General features: G+C 40.9%; 1 protein-coding gene across 1 annotated transcript in view; it reads right to left on the reverse strand.

Annotated features, from left to right (window-relative positions):
- gpr139 (G protein-coupled receptor 139) overlaps positions 1–16983 on the reverse strand; it is a 36782-nt gene extending 19799 nt beyond the window's left edge. The window contains exon 1 of the mRNA XM_088342053.1: positions 16628–16983. Within this exon, the coding sequence (XP_088198179.1) occupies positions 16628–16775 (148 nt within the window). The 5' untranslated portion in view covers positions 16776–16983. The remainder of the gene's footprint in view (positions 1–16627) is intronic.
- Positions 16984–22647: the final 5664 nt, after the last annotated feature.

Consider the following 22647-nt stretch of genomic DNA (forward strand, 5'->3'; position numbering starts at 1 on the left):
ATTTGGAATGCAAAGAAAAGCTCGATGACACAAACTCAATGGAGGCTCATTCATTAACCTGACAATGCTGAAAATGGTCCTGCTGATCTCAAATCAGCCCGAGGAGAATGGATCCCATTAAGGCAAATGGTTTTTAGTGAGTGAGTGAGTGAGTGAGTGAGTGAGTGAGTGAGTGAGTGAGTGAGTGAGTGAGTGAGTGAGTGAGTGAGTGAGTGAGTGAGTGAGTGAGTGAGTGAGTGAGTGAGTGAGTGAGTGAGTGAATGACTGACTGACTCAGTGACTAGATGACTCACTAACTCACTGACGCACTGACTGACTGACTCACTGAATCACTGGATGAAGCAATGATCCGGAGCATGCATTTTAACCTTTTCACATATTTTATCACAACCCTCTAAAACGCCATGTGCTCCAAAATATTGGAAAAAAACAAAACAAGTAACATGTGCTTGATAAGACCAAAAGTGGCAAACTTCCTCCAAACAACTGACAAGACAATAGACAACATTTAGCATGAATTATAGTAACAGGACAATTTTACTTGATTAAAGGTGTTACATGAGAAATTCCAAGAGGGCCTATTTTTTGTTTAATAACCTTACTTTATTTCTATTTCAGTTTATGACAGGTAATCTTCTCTAATTTCGGTTTGAAAACCTATCTATAGTCGCAAAATTGACATTTATGTGCATTAATAGAATCAACCTTAATCTGTTTTCCTGACAAAATTTAGTCACACAAAAACAAACTTTGTTGTGAGGGCAGCACGGCGGCGCAGTGGTTAGCGCATGTGCGGCACAGTTCATGTCATGGGAACCTCCTGCGTGGGTTCAAATCCAGCTCCAGACTTCCTGTGCAGAGTTTGTATGTTCTCCCCGTGCTTGTTTGGCACTCCGGTTTCCTCCCACATTCCAAAAACATGCATTTCAAATTGTCCCTAGGTGTGAATGAGCGAGTGAGTTGTCTGTCCCTGTGTGCCCTGCAATTGGCTGGCAACAAGTTCAGGGTGTCCCCTGCCCGCTGCCCGATGATTGCTGGGATGGGCTCCAGCACCCCCGCGACCCTACTGAGGATAAGCGGTGCAGCTTATGAGATGAGATGAGAAAAACAAACTTCAAATATCAATGACAATTCAAATGAATGACAAAAACGTTCATAAAATAAGCAAAGAAAACAAAATTTTGATATTCTCAAATTCAGGAAATTCTGAATCCATACAAGCATATGGAAATTTCACAGAGCTCATGAGACTACAGTCAAGATTAAAGGAATACTACAATCCCTACCGCGACCTTGATGCAGAGCTCTATGATGAATCAATTCTTTGTTGGATTCCTGGTCTGGGGAAACTCACCGCTCAGAAAATAAAGATTTCCAATCATGCAAGGGATCGAAGAATTTTCCTGGGAGGGAAAATACCTGGCCATAACTCATCTTGACCTTGTTCTTTACCCATTCATTGTTAATCATGCCATCACCGGGTGAAGTCAAAATGAAGAAAAGAAGAGATCAAGAGCAATGTTTTTCTATTTATTATGTCATGTCCTGTCTGCCGTCCTAACTGGTGTGCGTATACTTCCCACAACATGCAATAATGAAAGACAGGTTATCGACACTTGCTGTGATGTCCATGATTTATTTCATTTATTTCTACTTCGCTTTTTAAAGGGGGTTATACCCGCTTCAAAATAAAGCAGTTGTAGACTAAAATACGAATCTCAAATCAAAATGTTTTATCATTGTTTGAATTTAAGAAAGGGATGAATCAAAAAAAATCACGATCCGTTATTAAGGCGAGAAAAGTGATAGTCTAAATCGGTCATGTTGGTGAGGATCCAAGTTACTTGGTATTGAGTTACTCCCACGTATGGACAAAAAAAGTAAAAAATAAAAGCCAGATAAGAAACACAAACCATGAAATAGAGTTTAGCAAGCAAAAAAGGACAAAAATGTATGCTTTCTGGAGGTAAGATATCGATGCACTTGCAGAGTCGTGCAGTGTCCTGAACCTCCGTGTTGCAGTCATCTTTACTGCCCATACAATAAAATCAGGCTTCACTAGGGATTTACCCAAGTAAATTCACACCCACCAGCATCTCATTGCAATTAAGGAAGCATCAATACTACAAAAAAGTCAATGTTTACAATCCACAACTGCTATTCTGAATCAATACTTATTTAATGAAACTATGCAATGTAAACAAAATACATCATCTTTAATGGAGATTCTGATTATTTAATGTGCGTGCAGACATGTGTTGCTCTGAAGAAGCAATTAAAACAAGGAATGATAACTGTGATTATATTGTTTACTGTTTATTTTTGTTGCACTTCAAGAGAAGGATAAGGCTATTGCTGGAGAAGTGCAATACTGTACATGATTACAAGGTTGATTCGCTCTCTCTTTTTCACTCTATCCCTCTCTTTTTTCTCTCTTTCTCTCTCTTTTCCCTCAGTCTGTTTTTCTGCTCTCATTTTCTTTCATTCTTTCTCTCTCTCTCTTGTATTTACTTCTCTGTCGCTTTCTTCTCTCTTTCTCTCTCTCACTTTTCTGTTTTTCTCTCTCTCTTTCCCTCTCTTTTGCATTTTGTGTCTTTCTCTTTTCTTTTTCTCTCTATTTTCTCTCTCTCTTTGTCTCTCTTTCCCTGTTTCTCTCTTTCTTTCTCTGTCTTTTTGCTCTTTTTCTCTCTTTTTCTCTTTTTCTCTCTCTCTCTCTTTTCCTGTTTGTATCTATGTCATCTCTTTTTCTCTCTATTTTCTCTCTGTCTTTGTCTCTCTTTTTCTGTTTCACTCTCTCTGTTTTTCTCTCTTTTTTTCTCTTTTTCTCTCTCTCTCACTTATACTATTTCTCTCTATATTCCTCTGTTTTTATTATTCTCTCTTTCTTTCTCTTCAATCTACTAGCCCGGCCACGGAGAGAGTTTTTTTTTTCCTACGATGGGGCCACCGAGCTCAAATGAGTTTGACACCCCTGCTTTAAACGCTCCCTCTCACATCTCGACCCAGTGGGTCATCTAACAAACATCATGCCGCCACCTTTTCTGAATGCGCAAAAGAAAAAAAGACGCTGTTGTTTTCATTGATTTGTATGAATATTCATTTTATAGCTCCAGCATCAGCCACAACAACAACAAGAACAACAAAAGCCCCTTTACATTCTGCTCGGTTTTTCATTACCAGCCGCTGCTTTGAAACACACATCCACACAAACACACGCACAGCCAAAGATTGGCAGATCAATAGCCTAAACTGAAAATCAATGAGGGCGATCTCTTCATTAAGGGGCTTGACGGCTGGCCTGGTCTTCCGAGTAATGATCACGAAGATGGTAAGCCCCCTGCATCCCATTCCCAGACGTTTCAATGATGAAGACTATGCTCTCATATCAAACTGCCCACTAAAACTCACGGTTTCACCGCTAGTGTTGTGGGAAAATCTGCTCCTGTTATGTGTCTTGGGATAGTACAGACTGGCAGGACCCATTCCTCCCCAGGCCTGTTTTAGGGGTAGGGGTTTGCTCCCCCACATGAAACAGATAGTACTGGTTTCCATGGATCCAACGAGCAGAAGAACGCTCCTGATCTGACTCAGATACAACACCTTCATCATTTGGTTGCTGTATTTTTTCATTGTAAGGCATCATCCTGCTTTTCAGAGAAGAGCGAGACCTCAGCATTGATACTGGGGGAAAAACTATTTTGTTCCAAAATAATGAGTACCAAATAACTATCACATTGTGTAATACGCATTGAGTCACTTGTGGCTTTCATATTTCTGTTGAAAAGCAAACTTTGGGGCAATGATGTTACGCCCTTTGGTTTTGTGACACATAAGCGGTCTTTGTCACGTAAAGGAATTTGCATTTCGTACATTTTTGTATCTATATTCAAAGTATTCATGTATTTAAATAAATAAATTTATACCTCCTGGTTCACAGCTCATGGATTCCTTAGTTGAAAGAAGAAATGACCAAGTTGTGCTACTACTTCTATAGAAAATCAAAAGAAATTCTAACGAAGAACATAATAATAGAATAGAATAGAATATACCTTTATTGTCATTGTTACAAATGGGCTAACATATTGTGACAACGAAATTGGGCATGACACTCCAGTTTTACACCCTCACTATGTGTAAAACTGGAGTGTCATGCCCAATTTCGTTGTCACAATATGTTAGCCCATTTGTAACAATGACAATAAAGGTATATTCTATTCTATTCTATTCTATAAATGCAGAAAATCTTTTGACCAAGTATTGTCGTCAAATTGAATATTTTAGCAAGTGACTATTGAGTCCTATCTTCTATGGGGCCGATAACTACTATTGTATGTCTTTAGATTATTGAAATGGGTCACTGAGCTATACTAACTTTACTATTTGATCATTGCAGCATTACTTTGATAATCACATTTTTATTTTTAGTAGTTATAAATGCACTTAAGTTCATGCACATAAGTATTTGCTTATGTATCCTTTTGTATCAGTACTTTCCCAGCAATGGTCTTCCACCCTGATCTTATCCTACAACCTTCAAAATCCAGCTGTGTGCAGTATTAAGAAAAGTCTCTTGTTCATTGATATTGTTTCTTTTTCCTTGTGATGTGAGATCACAGAGGTGTCTGTTAGAGTTTCAGGTGCCATTTTCCAAATCCACACCCCCTTCTTTTGTGGTCAACAATCTTCAATGCCCTTTCTGACTGTGAGAACTGTCTCCTGATCAGACCGGACCAGAGTTCTCTGTTTAATCTTAATTTTGAAACTTTGTAATAAATGTCCTCAACTGCATTGCTTGTCTCCGGCCATCTTTACTCAAAGTCCGAATACTCAGTCGGTCCCAGAAAAGAACACGGGGCGAGACATCGGAAATGTCCATTCACCTTCAATGTCAACTATAAAAAAAAGTATGTCTCCTTGATTGAAATCTTGGCGGGGGACAAAATCATAGCTTCAGTAAGTTTCTATAAAATGTGGGCACTTGTACTCAGGCCAGGCAGTGCTTTTTATCGTCTGTAGTTTTCTCCTGTTTTAGTGTGTGAACAGTGTGGAAAAAGATTTAAAATATAGAAACGTGTTCAATAAAAAATGAGGCAAATGATGGCTGACAAGGTGACGTTAATACTTAAGCACGTTGAGCTGTTGAGCTCGCACAACCAAGTGAAATATGCAACCAGACGTTTGATTAAGTACACCCTCACCTCTAATCTAGCATTTTTCTAGATCAAAATACTGTGCATACAAATATTGTCAGTTTTTGAGATCTGGCCCAAAAGGCGAAAGGAACCGAAATGATCAAAGATAGTCATTATAATTATGACTCATCCTCAGATGGTGATAATTGTGAGGCTGGCAAGTATGCGTGTTCCATTTGTGATAACACATCAGGTGATTTTCAAGCGTGCTTGAGCATCTGGGATGAGATTAATCTGAGTGACAACACCTCATTTGTGCCGGGAAAACAACACGGCTATTAATTCTGCCTGTAATGAATGCGCCGTGAGAGGGAGTGAGTGAGCGAGTGAGTAAATAATAGTTTAAAAATAAGGTGCAAGCAAAGGTCCTTTGTAAAAAGGTCACAAAGTTTAAACGAGGATACCAATGAATTTACTTTCAGTGCAGACGGTGCTGGGCGAGGAGAAGGAGTAGATGCACGTACTGTGTATAGTGGCGCCCATCAAATTGGTTTAGATGCTCCTTGAGAGATTCTGGGTGTTTGACAATTGTTCTGTGGCTTTTCATCATAAAGTGTTTCAACAATAGATTGTTTAAAGGATTATTTAGTGGTTTACAGCCAAAACAGGGTCTGTTGGTGTGACACTTTGTTAAAATTGTGTCCTATATGTACTGGACAGTGGCCTTCCACCGGGCCGAATTGCCTCAGTTTCACACATGCGACAATAGGCCCCTTATGCAACACTAGTGGTTGCGCAGGTTCAATTTTATTTCCGAGCCATATGTACTCATGAAAAGACCGGTAGCCATAGATTCCTGACCTCTGCACTAAGGTATGTCGAAACAAGAGTTGAGTGAGTGAGTGAGTGAGTGAGTGAGTGAGTGAGTGAGTGAGTGAGTGAGTGAGTGAGTGAGTGAGTGAGTGAGTGAGTGAGTGAGTGAGTGAGTGAGTGAGTTTTTTTTTAATTAAATGAGTGGATAATAGAATAAAGATAGCAACGCACTGTCAGAAATCTGGTAATGAGTTACAGAAATCCGAGGAGACTGCTGGAAATGTGAATTTCCCTACGGTAAAGAATAAAGTATCTATCTATCTATCTATCTATCTATCTATCTATCTATCTATCTATCTATCTATCTATCTATCTATCTATCTATCTATCTATCTATCTATCTATCTATCTATCTATCTATCTATCTATCTATCTATCTATCTATCTATCTATCTATCTATCTATCTATCTATCTATCTATCTATCTATCTATCTATCTATCTATCTATCTATCTATCTATCTATCTATCTATCTAATATTCATCTCATTCTCAAGAAAAACAAATACGTTCCTTGTTGTTCCATGTTTGATCAAGGACCAGGAGGTTGAACCTTAATATCTAGACCAAAGTGACCGATAATCGGAAGTGCTACTTTGGAACGTCGGTCCGATTGCAAGTGGTCTTGCTGCAGGCTTGTCTTGTGAGTGGTTCACAATACTGCACAAAGACTATACTGCGTGCCTCGCTTTTGCAATCATATACAACCTTGGGGTTGGTGCTCTTTGCTATGCCGCCACATGTCTACGCTGCATTGCACGATGGTGAATGCCAGTTCAGGAAAGAAAAAGAAAGGTGGCGCCGTTAATTAAAGGCGACAACGCGTCTCAGCTCATCTGTGGTCCGCAGCCCCCTCCTCACCCTTCTCTGCTCTTACGGGCATGGAGGTACAACTTGACTGCTTTGCTTCTTATTAATCTCCTTTCCCTGCTTGTGAAGGCAGATTGCAGTCTGGCTGCCCTTGATCTCTTTTGTATCCCCTTATGTGCGGGAGTGTGAGTTTGTAGCGCTGTAATCATTTCCCGCTACTTAATTCCACATAATCCAATTTCTCATCACCCTCAGCCGCCCTTACATCAGCACGATCATTGTGACCTCTGTGCAAAGGTCAGGTGCGAAATTCAGAAATGACTCCGCAAGGCTTGCGCGTCGACGGATAAAACATAAGGTTGTAATTGAGGTCACAGTCACAATTATTTGGCACCGATACTTTTTGTGGGTGATGGAATAAGTCTCCATATGATACATTAAAATCACATCAAAATTCACACAGAATAATGTTTTTAAAATGACATGTTCCATGTGCCCATACTCATTTAAACAAAGTAGTAATGTTGTGTTAGTGGAATACTAAATAACTCAATCAGTGCCACGGACATGAAAAAAGGCGTTTGCATGTCATCCTTACTCAGTGGACATGAGAAGACCTTTATTTAAGAAAATGAAGAAAAACCCTTTTTCAACTCCTCACAGCATCTTTTGGGTTTAGTCATTATTTTTGCATAATAAATGACCAAGGAATGACAGGAGATGCTTACATATGTTATTGGTCTCCCCAGAAAACTGGCTTCCTGTCCCCATGGCACCCCTTATTTGGTAGGTTCACTAATGCCCAGCGCCAACCGCCTTGTGGCTTTTGCTGCAAAAGGCCAATGGCTCTACTCCAGGTTGTTTATGCTTGTTTTCAGATCATGTGATCCTTCAAGATGGAGACTACCAGAGCAATTACAAAGATGAGAACATATGTATGACTCTTTTCTCCTCTTTAACGGCGTCATAAATGTATTCAGACATCACTGTTTTCTATTTAGGCCACCAATGTTGTATAAAAGAGCAGCTCGCCATTTTCCTAGGTACCTTGCACATTTGAGGATTTTGGTGACCAAGCGCCAAATTTACCAAACATGCTTGATACTCAAAGCCATTGGTGCCGCGCTGTATTCCTCCAAAAAGTACACATGATGCCAAACGAAAAAGGCCGATCGGCAATTGCTTTAGCGGAGCTTAACATGCAAAGTAGACATGGCATAGGAGTGGTTCAAGACAATGACTAAGACAACGCCCAAAAACCTTTAAATTTAAGCAATGGCGGCCAAACCCAACTCCACTTCCGTTGTAAACTCTATTCAATCAGGACACACATCACCCTTGTTGTTCAAGCCTTGGTGGACGCCACGGCAATGTCTGCAGATAGGCAATCACAGAGGATAAGGCGTTGTTATGCTGAAAAAGCCCCCGCCTGCCAGCTTTCACTTCCGCAGGAACGCACGCATGTCATTGCAGCCCGCTGTTCCTCAATACAGAACACTGACAACAGGGTCAGCTTGAAGGAAATTATCAAAGACATTGACCAATGATGTCGAATCACACTCGGAGATGAGTCAGATAAAAGCAGACTCACTCAGCGATGGGCCTCCATGCGACATAATACAGGAGATCACAAAACTGTCATTCCACGCAGTGTGACGAAAGTCCGGAGGATTGTCTTCTAGAAAGCCTGAAGAAAGTGCAGAAAAAGGTGAGACCTGTCCAACCCTATCAACTGACGGCTGATAACTTACCGTATTTTCCGCACTATAAGGCGCACCTAAAAGCCTTTATTTTTTTCAAAAGCTGACCATGCGCCTTATAATGCAGTGCGCCTTATTTATGGATCAATATTAAGTCGCAAAGTCTTGCAACTAACTTGCAGCCGCCAACTAGATTTCCCCCCGAACGCAAAGTAGTCCGCGGTGTATGCTGGGATTTATTTACAGGCGTTTCATTGGCTAACCAATGTGTCAATCATCATTTAAATCGATCACTATTGGCTAAAGTTATTTGGAGGTAAAGGGGGCGGATCCTTTTTATCATTTACAGGCTGGCATAGGCTAAAGCGGCAAAACAAAGCCTGCAATTGGCCGAAAAAGATGTGTCAATCATTAGTTGAATCGATCACTATTGGCTGAAGTTGTTTGGAGGTAAAGGGGGCGGATCTTTTTTATCATTTACAGGCTGGCATAGGCTAAAGCGGCAAAACAAAGCCTGCAAATGGCCGAAAAAGATGAATGTGAATAGCACGTTGGGTTGACGGCATACAGAAAGCATGTTTTACTATTATGTATTTGTAAATATTTTATTCCCCTGGATTACTACACTCACGGTTATAAGAGGACCAAGGTTGCACATTACAGTATTATTGAACACAACGACTTCGGTGAGCTACTCCGGCAAAATATTTTCCTTGTATCTTGTTTCAGTCTGAACTCGATGTTTCTGTGATAAGCGGTGCAGATAATGGATGGAATGGAGTGTCTATTTTTAAATTTAACTCAATTCCAAGTGTTTATTGTCATATGCACAGTAAAGTTGCGAGCGAAAAAAAAAATAGAAACTAAGGAATGGTTGGCATTTCTTGAATCCCAAGACTTTAACCTTCCGAATGATATTTGGAACGATGCATTTGAGTGACATCGTACAGACACCGCATCCGCACGTGTCTTCGACACGTATTTGCTTCTTTGCAAGCTTTGGGAATGTCAAGGGGGTAATAAGTTTGACTGAACTATCTGACTGTTTTGTCGACGTTCCCATTGTAGCGCCTTATAATCCGGTGCGTCTTATGTATGTCAAATATAGGACCAAAAACTATTTTTTCGGGGTGCGCCCTATAACCCGGTGCTCAAGGACAGCACGTACATTTTTATCAAGCAATTTGAAATGTCAAGAACTGAAATATTACTGTGGCCCTTTTGGCTCTGTTGCCATAGTGTCAACACATTTACTATTTTCGTTCAGGAACAGTTGACATTGTTGGTTGCCGCTCGTTGCTCTCTGTAGGGTTAACTATTACATGTGTTTGCCACAGTAGTAGACCATTACACCTGATATTGTCCTTTTCTGTAATTGGAAAAAAGGTCATACAGCGCTGGGCTTCCCGTTTGGCTCTGTTATATTAAGCTTCTGATAGGGGTGTGCATGTGTACATTTGGTCCTCTCCTATGCCTGGCAGGCCAGACACAGAGGCAGGTTGGTAGGGAGAAGTGCTAAGAGTGTGCCTGTCAGTCACACAAACAGGCATAAACTTAAGAGTGACCGAGGGCGGGTGAAAAAGAGGACTGCCCGTATAGGAACAGCACTCTGAGGAAATTGGTGGAGGCGTCAAGAATCGATCCCTGGACAATAGTATTGATCCGATCCAAGTACCCTCTTAGTATCCATAATATCAATATTTGGAGCGATCTGCCCACCCCTAACCATCACTACATGAGCAACATCAACGCGACCTCTTTTTAAAGGTCAGGCATCTTCTGCATATGCGACGTGGTCTGATAAAACACAAGGTCATAATCAAAGAGGCGGAGCAATACCCTCGTGGTTTGGGTTTGGTGTTTTGCAGGGCGTTTCCATTCGCACCCGTCGTCGCTCATGAAGCATTCATGGGCTCGGCTGACGAGCGACGAGCGCTGTCATAATGATTGAACAAAATACAGCGTCCGCGGCAAGGCATCAGCTCGCCCCACTCAAGTCGACCATTAATTCAGACAACGGGATTCCATTACTCTTTCAGGTTACGCTGATCAAACAGCCGACTGCCGTCGCATTTGGCGAGGACGTCGCGTGGCGAGATGGAATAAAACGCTGGTGACAGAAATGTTTCTGCGGCATCTTGAGGGGGAATAATTAGGAAAGATGAGAGCTGAGGGAGTATACTTTTGGACAAACAAAACCCTCTTCGGTTTCAGCGGGCTTAATTGCCTTTTTTATGTCGCGCTGCGGGTTTTATTGAGTAATATCCTACAAACAAATTGAAATTACATAACAATTCAGTCAGAACTTTTTAGAATCAATGTCCACCCTCTCCAAAAAAATACCTTTCTCTTTGGCATATTAAAGCAAATTATTTCTACTTGCTTCAAGACATGTAGAATGTGGAACTGCTTATAATACAGTTTGATACTATGTAAACAGTATGCAGCAGAGACTTCTTGGTACTTTGTGCTTTAGTTATCGTTTGTTCACTACTTCGCGGATTTTGAATTAAATTATCCTGATTTAGAATCAACGTATCATGCAATGTGTTTTGAGCAGAAAGGACACAACAAATGTTGTCCCGGAGGCAGGTTAGGAAGAACTTTGTGTATTGGGTGGACGTGACAATGTGTGCGACTGTGATAGGCTGGTCTCTGCTGTCAGTCAAACAGCAGGGGAGCCACAATGTGTGGAATTCCCACTCAGCCAAAAAACAAACTAAGAAGAATGGCTACAGCAGAGATTGTATATTACTGGCTCTAGATTTATTAATCAAATCAGACTCTGAGGAATATAAGAAAGCAAAAAGAAATGGTAATTACCAGTGGGTGTGCCGTGGATTGTTATCTGTTTCAAGAAGCGACTAGAGAGGCGTCAGGAGAGATGGCAATATCGGGGCTAAAGGTCCGGCCTACTACTATATCTAGGCTAACAACTCTTTTAAGCTACTCCTGCCGAGCCTGTATCTCACCAAAGCCAGATCCCTTACCCATGAAATGGATGACCGGGAGCTATAACCCATGGGAAAGGGTACATATGGGACAGTTGTATTTTAAGCATTAAGGAGACCTTCCTCATTCCGAGGTTACCCAATGCTAGAGTGCAGGTAGCCAGTCGCTCCCTGGGGGAAATAATGGAAATAGGCCCAAATGATCTAACTGCGAATATTCTCAGGCTTATTTTGACATTCCAAAAGAAGAGCTGTTCACTTGCACTGAAAGGAAAAGCCCTCCAATTTTGTTGGACTTTTGTATCACGACAATAAAGACTATTCATTCAACTGTAATTCTGTGTACTGTGGTTTTATTTGTAGATCTCTAGACCCTATTTTGTTACAGTCATATATTCTCAATCTGCAAAGACATCATCTCAAGGTAAGTTCGACCCTTGGAGACTTTTAAAAACATGCGATGCTACTTCGTGGATGTTCATGTTTCGCATGGTCTCTGGTCACCATTGACCACGATAACCAAGAGATTACTCTATGTACAGTAAATGAACCAGTTGTTTCAAGAGATATATAGCTCTAACTTGTGATTGGAATAGGCAGCACGGTGGTGCAGTGGTTAGCGCGTGTGCGGCACAGTTCTGAGATCATGAGATCGAACCTTCCTGTGTTGAGTTTGAATGTTCTCCCCGTGCTTGCGTGGGTTTCCTCCAGGCACTCCGGTTTCCTCCCACATTCCAAAAACATCCATCTCAGGTTAAATGACCGGTCCAAATTGTCCCTAGGTGTAAATGAGCGACTTAATTGTCTGTCTCTGTGTGCCCTGCGACTGGCTGGCAACCAGTTCAGGGTGCCCCCTGCCCACTGCCAAAGATAGCTGGGATGGGCTCCAGCACAGCCACAACCCTACTGAGGAAAAGCGGTGCAGATAATGGATGGATGGATTGTGATGCGATTGAGGATCATTTTGTTATTTCTAAAACTCGCTAATCAGCCCCATAAATCCCTGTTGTGCAGTCCCAATGCGCCTCCACAATTTTCCTAAAAAAGTGTTTTTTTCTCGAATGCCATATTTCTTTGGTATTCTGCAGCAGCTTTGTTCATTTTAATGTGTGACTGTCCAATAAACAACAAGAATTACGTTGGAGTCTCTGGCTCTCCTTATCCACTTGCAAGGACATAACAGGAGCTTAATACTTCAGTGTTTTTCCAATATGACTTTCATACTAGCGTCTGAATTGCTTTTAAACTTTGTCTTACAGGTCGAGGCAAAGATAAAATTAAAAACAATCCCAAAAGCAATTGATAATGACTGAAAGCTACCACTATGGCAGCCATTTTTTTTGTACCAACTACTGTTTCCTGGTGCAAGTCAGCTAAGCCTGTTTTAGCCAAGCAGACATTCAGTGAGAGACAACATATTACAAGCACCCTTGGATTGAATCGATCAAATGAAAAATGCAAACCAATTCAGCATTTGAAGGAAGATGTTTCAATTCAACACAAGTGGACCTGAGCCTCCAACTATGAACCACTGACAGCAAGGCAGATGTGCAAATTGTGATCATCCACTGCTTCATCTATAATTACTATTGAACCTAGTTTTCCCTGGGGGAAATAATGGAAATAGGCCCCAATGATCTTATTGCGAATAGTCTGTTCAACCCTCAGGCTTCTTTTGACATTCCAACAGAAGAGCTGTTCATTTTTTTGGAGATGCTATTACCAGGTTTTGAATTCTCATTTTTTGTCAGGGGCGACAAAGTAATAATTTCTATTGGAGAACTGCTATTACTGCTAACTGAAATAAAAGCAACTTTATGCGATATCATGTATGCACATTGTTATGCGCCACAGGAAAAGCTCATTTGAAGTTCAATTAGTTTGGTTTCTGTGTTAATTTTGAAGGAGACTCAGCGACAGGAAGTGTCGTCACATTGAAAGCCTTATTGCTTCACTCAAGTTAGACACTCTCATTGACACATGACATCGTCACCATCAACAGCCATCTGCTTCTGTTGTGCCTTCAACCCCATCGTCTGTAAGATTCTAAAGATATCCTTTCGTTGAGATATTTTTGATGTATTTCATTGAAATTGATAATTATTTGTGGATTTTGTCACTTGGTTGTAGTGTGTTGTCACACTTACTGTATTTAATTGTATATTTTATATTTTTTCTTATTTGTACCAAACTGGAGCTTTGACACTTATGTTGACTCGGCATTTTATTCAAAGTTAAAGTGCTGCTAAATTGTGTACAACACACACAAAGAGAGCAGGAACTGATTCGATATCAAATGACTACTTTTGTATTGAAAAATCGGCAAAAATATTTCAATTGTTTTTACTTAAATAAAAAAAGGGATTTGATTGCAAACAAAAACTGTTATCAATAGCCGCCCAACCATATGATAAAAAGTGGAGAAAATTCGCCATTTAGTAATCGAAATGTTGCCTTCAAGCTACATGAAATGACGTGGCGGGGTAATTCCGGCTCTTTGGCTGTTATTTTGAAACTATACTTTTGTCTAGAATTACCATGGACACTGGCAAATAATTGTATTCATTCAGAAATAAGTAAAACATGAATTATTACACAATTTTGTCAGATTGTTTTACGTATTGTTGTGGTTTCCTTTTGAAATAAAGGCAAACATTTGGAAAAAATTGCAAGAACAAGAATTATTCTTGGACAGTAGGTTATTTGATGTTGACAAAGTATTAAAGAATTGGATAATTTCTTTAGTTCTGACTGTGGACGCCTGGACTTAGAGAAACAAGAGACACCCAATGATTTGGCAGTCTTTAAACTGAAGAACATCAGAATCATGTTTTCTTTGCCTATTTGATGACTCTTCTTGTCATTTATTTGCATTGACATTGTAATAGATAGATAGATAGATAGATAGATAGATACTTTATTCATCCCTGAAGGGAAATTCACTTTTCCAGCAGCATCCCTAAGCTGAGAACAATCGAAAATAACTGAGAACAATCGAAAATAACACGGGAGCTGCTGGAGTGGCTGCCATTCGTGACGGCGCCGGAGAAACGATTCAATTTGAATCATGTACAAACAAACAAACAATTGAATCATGTACAAGAAACGATTCAATCTGAATCATGTACAAACAAACAAACAATTGAATAAGAAGTATAGTATTGTGTGACTTTAAATTCTGACACAAAAACAGATTTACGTTGGTTCTGAAACCTTATCCGTGCCCCTAAATGTAAATTATGTGACTAATGATAGGTTACCAATCAAAATAAGAGTAGCTGATCAGTCATTAAACTGAAATAAAAATAAAACGGTATATCCATCCACCCCGCGACCCTACTGAGGATAAGCGGTGTAGCTAATGAGATGAGATGAGATGAGATATCCATCCACCCATTATCTGCACAGCTATCCTCAGTAGGGTCATGGGGGTGTTGGAGCCCATCCCAGCTATCTTTGGGCAGTGGGTAGGGGACATCCTGAACTGGTTTCCAGCCAGCCGCAGGGCACACAGGGACAGACAACTCACTCGCTCATTCACACCTAGGGACAATTTGGACCGGCCAATTACCCTGACATGCATGTTTTAGGAATGGAGGAGGAAACTGGAGAAGGTGGCTGGGAATAGGGATGTCTGGGATTCCCTTTTAAGGCTGCTGCCCCCGCGACCCGACCTCGGATAAGCGGAAGACAATGGATTGATGGATGGAGGAGGAAACCGGAGTTCCCGGAGGAAACCCACGCAAGCACGGGGAGAACCTGCAAACTTCGCATCGGAAGGCTGGTTACTGGATGTGATTCCATGACCTTAGAATTGTGCAGCGGACACGCTAACCACTCAGCTGCCTAAAAAGGTTTAGAAAACCAATATTGACCTAATTTAGAATTTATCTTTTAACACCTTGAACCAAATAAGGTTGTTATTTTACTATAATTTATGTCAAATATTTTCTATTGTCTTGTCCATCGTTCATTAGAATTAAATGTATTGTTTTTTTTTTTTTTCGGTCACGTTGCAACAAACATAATGAACAAAGAAAAAAATATATGACAAGTTCAAGCCAAAGAGAGACAAAATAGCTTCTTCAATCAATCATATAAACAAACTCTGATATCTTACATTCTTATAATCACAATATTTACAGTATTTTACTGTTTCTGAGAATGTTTTATTTTCACATCCTTCTCCTTTTGCTCACTAACAACAATATAATGTATAAAACGAAACAAATGGGCATTTTCTCGTGACAGCTTTTGTTCAAATTAATTTACTCTTATGCTTCCTCTGTTAATTTTACCAATCATCAAACCTAGTACTGGTGCCGTAGCTTTTCTTTTCCCTGCCTAACAGCGTAGGCACTAGAAATATCTGATCAGCAAATAAAAACAACTACGAACTTGAATATTCCAAATTGCACGCTGAGCATGAACACACACAGTGATTAAAACGTAACCGCCGTGGTGGCTGCAGCATCGTCCTCTTTCATCTGACCTCCACGTTTCCGTCTGTGTCACTCAGACGAACACACCGGCGCAACACTTTGCCCCCTGTTGCGAGCTTGTGGATGAGCTTGTAGAAATCTCCTCGGTAAATGCTAAATGATATTGCATGAAGTGGCATTGATTACGGATCAGATGCAAACGCTCACCTGTCGCAGAGGTCAAAGCTGAGCTCTTACATAAAGAGTGGTGAAATTCTATAGTTCAAGGTCAAGTCAAGTCACATTTATTTGTATAGTCCTTAATAACAAAAAGTCTCAAAAGGCTGTAGCGACCACTATATTAACATCCTCTGAGCTCAGACCTAAATGACAGCTAGGAAAAACTCAAACGACCTCAGGATGAGGAAAATTGAGAAGGGGTCGCACATGAGGTAACGTGTCCCCATCCAGGATGACCAGGTGTCTCTAATGTGGCGGGGAGGGGGTGTAGGTTTCTCAACATGAATTATGAATTTCATATCTTTCTATATTTTAGGGTCACCTTTATAGAAAGATTTATAGATGCCAGTTTTGAACGATAAACGACAAAGTATACAGATGCTTGCGCATGTGATTTGCTACAAGGTCAAGACTCACACTTACACACAAACACACACGTGACAAATGAAGTTTGGGAAGCCACGTGAATGTGCACGGCGGGCATGCTCGCAGGATTCTTACCGGGCAATCCGAGACACAGCAAGACGCTGTAGTAGATGACAGGCAGCGGGCCAAGGGGACATCCCAGGGCCCCCTCGGACAGATGCTGCCCGCCGCTCCGGCTGCTCTCGTTGGGGGCGGACACGGGGAAGATGTGGCTGTGCTCCATAGCGTCCTCTTCCTCAGCTGGACTCGGTGTCAAGAAGCCGGACAGCGGGAGCAAGCTGTCAGGTGAGCGCCGCTTTGCGTGACAGCGTGGGGGTGAGGTGAGGGGGGAGGAGGCGAGGTGAGACCAGGCGGAGGTGCGAGGCTTGCGGGCGAGATGCGAGAGGGGGAGATGCGCCGGTGGATGAGGGAAGAGGAAGGAGGAGAGATGAGTGCGAGGGGAGGATGGTGCGTGAGTGTGTGAGGGAGACGGACGCCGAGAGGAATATATAGGTGGGGGAGCGAGGGCGTGGGGGATGTGAGAGAAGGTGCGCCACGTGATGACGGGAAGCCAGACCAGTGATGTGGCAAGGGCTTGCGTTCGCCTGGTGTTCACGCAGAAAAATTGCTATTCCAACTTAGTTGCTGTCGAGTCTGAGAAGCGGCAAAATGTTCTGGGCGACGTTCTTGCAGTTGGCAGTGCCTAAAAATGTGTTTGATCCAACCGCTGGTAATGAGCTTCTTTTCTGGGTATATTCAAAGTGGGGTGATCACAAGGACACACCGCTGCAGTCTTTCTAATCTGGTTAAAAAACACGGATGAAACGTGATAGTGATCTGTAATAAACAGCCTGACGGGTTCCTTTCAAAAAGCCATACCACTCCGAAAAAACCCAATCTCGGGAAGCTAAGCTCGGTGAGGCCTGTTTAGAACTTGTATAGGAGACTGCCTGGGAATACCAAGTGCTGTAAGTTGGTCAGTTGGCACACGCTCTGCCGCAACAGCACTGACTGTACCCCCCGATGAAAATGAACATCCCTAAGGGGACCAAATAAGATACGTGAAAACACCTGGATGGAAGAATGCCCGATAAATGCAAACTGCTCTGTGTTGTGTTAAATTAAGACCCATGGGTTGTCAAGAGTTAATGTTCTGTAATGTAATACTCTGCCGCCTGAGATAAAATCTGCAACCTCATTGGAAGTGTTAAAATCTGAGACACTCTTACAGTATATCTAGGATTGATGCCAACCTCATACTCTAAATTTTCTGTTCTTTCCAGCTGCCTGGCTGCTTGTGGAGTAAGGATGAACTAATTCGAGTCTGAGGACCGGTCAACGAATGATTTCCTTGACGTAACTGTATCAAAGAAGTCATTTGAAGCAAGTGGATTTTATGCACACGATCTACAGTAGTGCTTTTCAACCAGTGTCCAGGAGCACACTTTGGAGCCGTGAGACCTTGTCTAATGTGCCGCAGGTATTTTCCCAATTTATTCTTTACAAAAAAGCATGTCGTTGTTTGGTATCTTTGCATTCCTTCCAGTCATCATCTGAGTAACTGGAAAATTCATCCATATCAGTAGGTGGCATCAGATTACATTTCTCTCCATGTATCCAATTATCTGCTCATATGGTAGAACGAGGAATATATATTTAATGACCCTTTTGTTTGATTAAGCTGGTTGCACTGAGAAAAAAAAAAATCAAATAAAAGTCTTACACGTTGTTTTCTGTTTTTATTCAGTATTTTACCCAAAAATAAAATAATAAAACATCTGAAAACATTACGACAATGTATTTAAAATGTTTTGTTCCAGGGGTCATGTTTGCTCATTTCAAACATTTGTAATTTTTTATTTCAAAGGAAAATTCTAATATGGCACTGACATAAAATACAGAACTTTACATCGAATAAATTTAATCTTTTGTTGTTTGGTGCAATAGTAGTCTGTAATCTGTACAGCCCTTTGAGACTTCTTGTGGTTAAGGGCTATACAAATAAACATGACTTGACCTGACTACTCGACAAAAAGTTAGAAGTTAGTAAAAGTAAATTTCAACAGATCATTTTTACTAATTTTAAGCATTATTTAAAAAAAATAATCCCTAGAACATACCTGTCAACCTCCACGGCTCCATGCCCTTACAAACTGTCGTATTTTCCCTTACAAAATGCAAAGTAATCTTACACAATATTTTTTTTTTTCAAACAGGTTTATTTATGTAGTTTAACATGTTATATTGTACATGTGTTTCCTTATATCATATATATTGTTAGTTAACATTTTGTTGTGAGATAGTGAGTTGATTGACATGAATGAGGTTTATTATAAAAAAAAGTTCAAAAATTAAGTAGCTTGGACGTTCACTGTAGAAGAAAAAATACATGCAAATGTAATTAAGTAGAATAATACATTTTCTTATTCAAACTATGAATTCATTTTCTGCATTAAATTACTGTTGGTAATATACTGATTAAAGGGATAACCACAAACCTGTCTTTTTTCATTTTCTCCTTTTATACTTTCTTTTTTTCTGAACTTCTTAATACAACATAATCATTCGCAATATAATGCATCAGAGCAAGTGAGCCTTTTGAGAGCCGGCTGTCTTTAATAAGTTGAGCCGAAAAAGCCGGTTCTCTAAAAAGAGACGGACTTCCTTTCACTACACAACTACCACATGAAATCCGAGGCGGCAGGCGCATGCGCACAGTAGCATCAAACCGCTCGCTTCGTTTGCAACGGAAAAAAAAAACGATACCGAGATAGAGGCTACCGCGGTGAACTTGTTTGACTTGATTGATTTGCCGTTTCGTGTATACCAGATGGTACCCATAATTGAAAAATTTGCGTTTTTCTGTACAGATTTTCTTGTACGTCGTACACGTCTTAAAATGCATAATAAACGTACTTTGTACGGCAAAAACGTACAGGTTGACAGGTATGCTAGAACAACAAGAGGAAAATATGGGAAAACTTGATAATAGGTTAATAACGCACTATAATACAAAATCAAGGCTTAAATGTTTAACCAAAATGAATGACCAAATGTTTTGGGAAAATATTTATACGGTTGATTTGGGAAACATGATCATTTAAGCTTTAAAAAAAACATGAAGCTGGTATCAAGTCAAGTCAAGTCATTTTTATTTGTATAGCCCTTAATCCCAAAGAGACTCAAAGGGCTTCACAGGTTATTACACAGACTATTTTTTGAGACTATTATTACACCATCCCCTGATCTGGAACTAGAAAAACTCAAAAAAAACCTCAACATGAGGAAAATGAAGAAACCTTGAGAAGGGACCGCACATGTGGTATCCCCTTTCCAGGATTACCAGACAGCAAAGGATGTTGCAATCACAAATAATACAGAGATATTGTCCACGAAAAGTATAGGTTATTCATATGCTATAGAGTAGAATTGAGTCTTAAACTTAGATTTAAACATTTCCACTGAGGTTGCAGATCGGATCTCAGGAGGAAGAGCATTCCACAGCACCGGTGCCGGAATGGAGAACGCTCTCGAACCAGCGGAACACTTCTTGGCTCTTGGGATCACCAGAAGACCGGCGCTCTCAGAACCAAGGCTTCGGACCGGAACATAGGGGGATATCAGATCTGAAAGATATGAGGGAGCAAGTCCATGTATCTCTCTCTCTCTCTCTCTCATTCGCTGCACCGTTTATCCTCAGTAGGGTCGCGGGGGTGCTGGAGCCCATCCCAGCAGAGAACCTTGAAATCACATCTTAGGCTAACAGGGAGCCAATGCAGGTTAGCCAAAATCGGCGCGATGTGATCGGACTTTTTTGTCCTAGTTAAAAGCCTCGCTGCGGCATTTTGTACCAGCTGAAGACTCTTGATTCTGGACTTCGGGAGACCGGAGAGTAGTGCATTACAGTAATCGAGACGGGAGGTAACAAAAGCGTGAATTATAATCTCCGCATCTGACTGAGACAGTATAGGACGAACTTTAGCAATGTTACGAAGATGGAAGAAAGCAGTTTAGTAATTTTTTTCACATGTGTTTGAAAGGACAGATCGGGGTCAAATATGACACCTTAATTTTTAACTGAGTCACTCTGTGTGATGTGACATTTGTCAATGTTCACAGCAGTTTTTGAGAATAAGTCGCGGTATTTAGATGGACCAATAACTAACATTTCAGTCTTTTCAGAGTTAAGACGTAAGAAATTGAGTGACATCCACTCTTTTATCTCAGTGAGGCAGGCCTCCAAATTTCCACAATTTAGTGTGGCAGAGTCCCATAACGGAAGATATAGTTGAGTGTCATCTGCGCATCGAAAATTATTTTTTAAACATTTCCAATGGAGATTTTTTTAATTGAAAAAAGGTGTGGTTTGGCTCAAAAATAGGTTAAGAAATGCAGCTCTACAGTAACTCAGATCGCATTACAAGCCCACCACGAGATCAGCTTAGTATAAATATTAAACGCTACAGGACACACCTTCGGAAGGGAAGCGTAACAAATACCCCCGCGACTGACTAAATTTGCAAAATGGTCAGTCCCATTTCTGTAGCAGAATTATAACGGCAAATTATCTCAGCCTTTCTTTAAGATATGGCTCTAGCCGTGGAATTAATACTGATTATTACTGCCTGAAGAGTGCTGGAGAGCCGCAAGCATCCCGGTGGAAATTGTGTGGAGTTTAACTAATAACTTTATATGCTACAACTGGCTATAAGATACTATACATAATCATATGGGCGTCTTTCAAAATTAAGATATTTTGCAGGTTTTAAGAACCATAATATTGATGCTATTTTTTAAGTCGGTTCATGTTGTATGACGTTATAAGTTTGTCAAGACCAGAACAGAATCAGGACCCAAATGCGTAGCGTTAACCACAACTTTATTGAATAGAAAGAGGAAGGGCAGCGCCCGCGATCCGGTGCTCGCTGGACGCGGGAAGCAAGTCGCTCTCGCAATCGGATCTTGAGGTTGACAGGTACAGAAGTGGATCTTCCGTAGCGTGAGATGGCGGTGTCAGGGACGGGAAAACAGGTCGATAGCCGGGACAGGAGAGCAAAAACGTGGTAGGGAACAAAAAGGGGACTTAAGCCGGGACGGGAGAGCAGACGTGGTCGGGATCGAAAACAATTCGTAGCCAGGGACACACGGGGAACGGACAGGTGGAAAAACGTGTCTAAAAACGGGACAGGCGGGAGTCAGGGTCAAAATGCTTGCCTTGTAACAACAGAGGTTTGCTGACGGACTGACAACCGGAGAGTTTATTTTCTTGGCTGGATTTAACCCCATGTCAGTTGCATGAATCAGGTCAAATTTATCTCAGCTCCGTTACGGTAGTGATTAATTCTCTACAGCTAGCCTGCTACAGACCAGGCTAACAACCAAGCTAAGAGTATCCCAAGAGATACATCAGCATTTCTAATGTCAATCATCAAAACTAATGGGTTTTATAACATTTCCATGTATTTATCCCTATTGCAAATTCACATATAGCCTATGTTGACATCTTATTAAGCTCTGTTTACTTTTCAATTGAAACTGTAATTTTAGAGTCACTTATGTACAGAACTGTATGAATGTATTGCTGCTATGCCAATTATGAATAGTGGAAAAATTGCCTTCAGAGCGTTGACGAAGCCTTGCTCTGAATTTTATCAAAGCACCTTCAGGATCCAGCAAGATGCAGTCTGATAAGGTTTGGGTGAAAATGGGTCTTGGGGATTTGCCACTTCTGGCTGAAATCATAATTGCAGCTCATTTAGATGTGTGTACAAGTATGTGAAAATTTAAGACATGCTCTAATAATCTCTTCCTCTTTCATCTTTTTTGGAGTTTAAGTCAGCATTTGGACTGTATTTGAAACAGTCGTTTTCTTACTTTCACCATTTTCATCTTGGAATAAAAGAAAACCGCGAGCATGCGCGTGAAATCACTCTCACTCCCCCCATACCTCCCACCTCCTTTCCTCCAGCATAATGTGCTCTGTGGCCAGAGTAACACTGGTAAAATATGATTAAGCTAATAGGCACAGTGAGAAAAATGTTAAGGCTCTTTGAACTTAGTTGGACATTGTTACCGCACTCTTAATAGAGAAAATATTTAATTTTCGACACCTTTAA

Source organism: Urocampus carinirostris, chromosome 1 (assembly GCF_059441175.1).
Source record: "Urocampus carinirostris isolate Australia breed hairy pipefish chromosome 1, RoL_Ucar_1.0, whole genome shotgun sequence".
NCBI lineage: Eukaryota > Metazoa > Chordata > Actinopteri > Syngnathiformes > Syngnathidae > Urocampus > Urocampus carinirostris.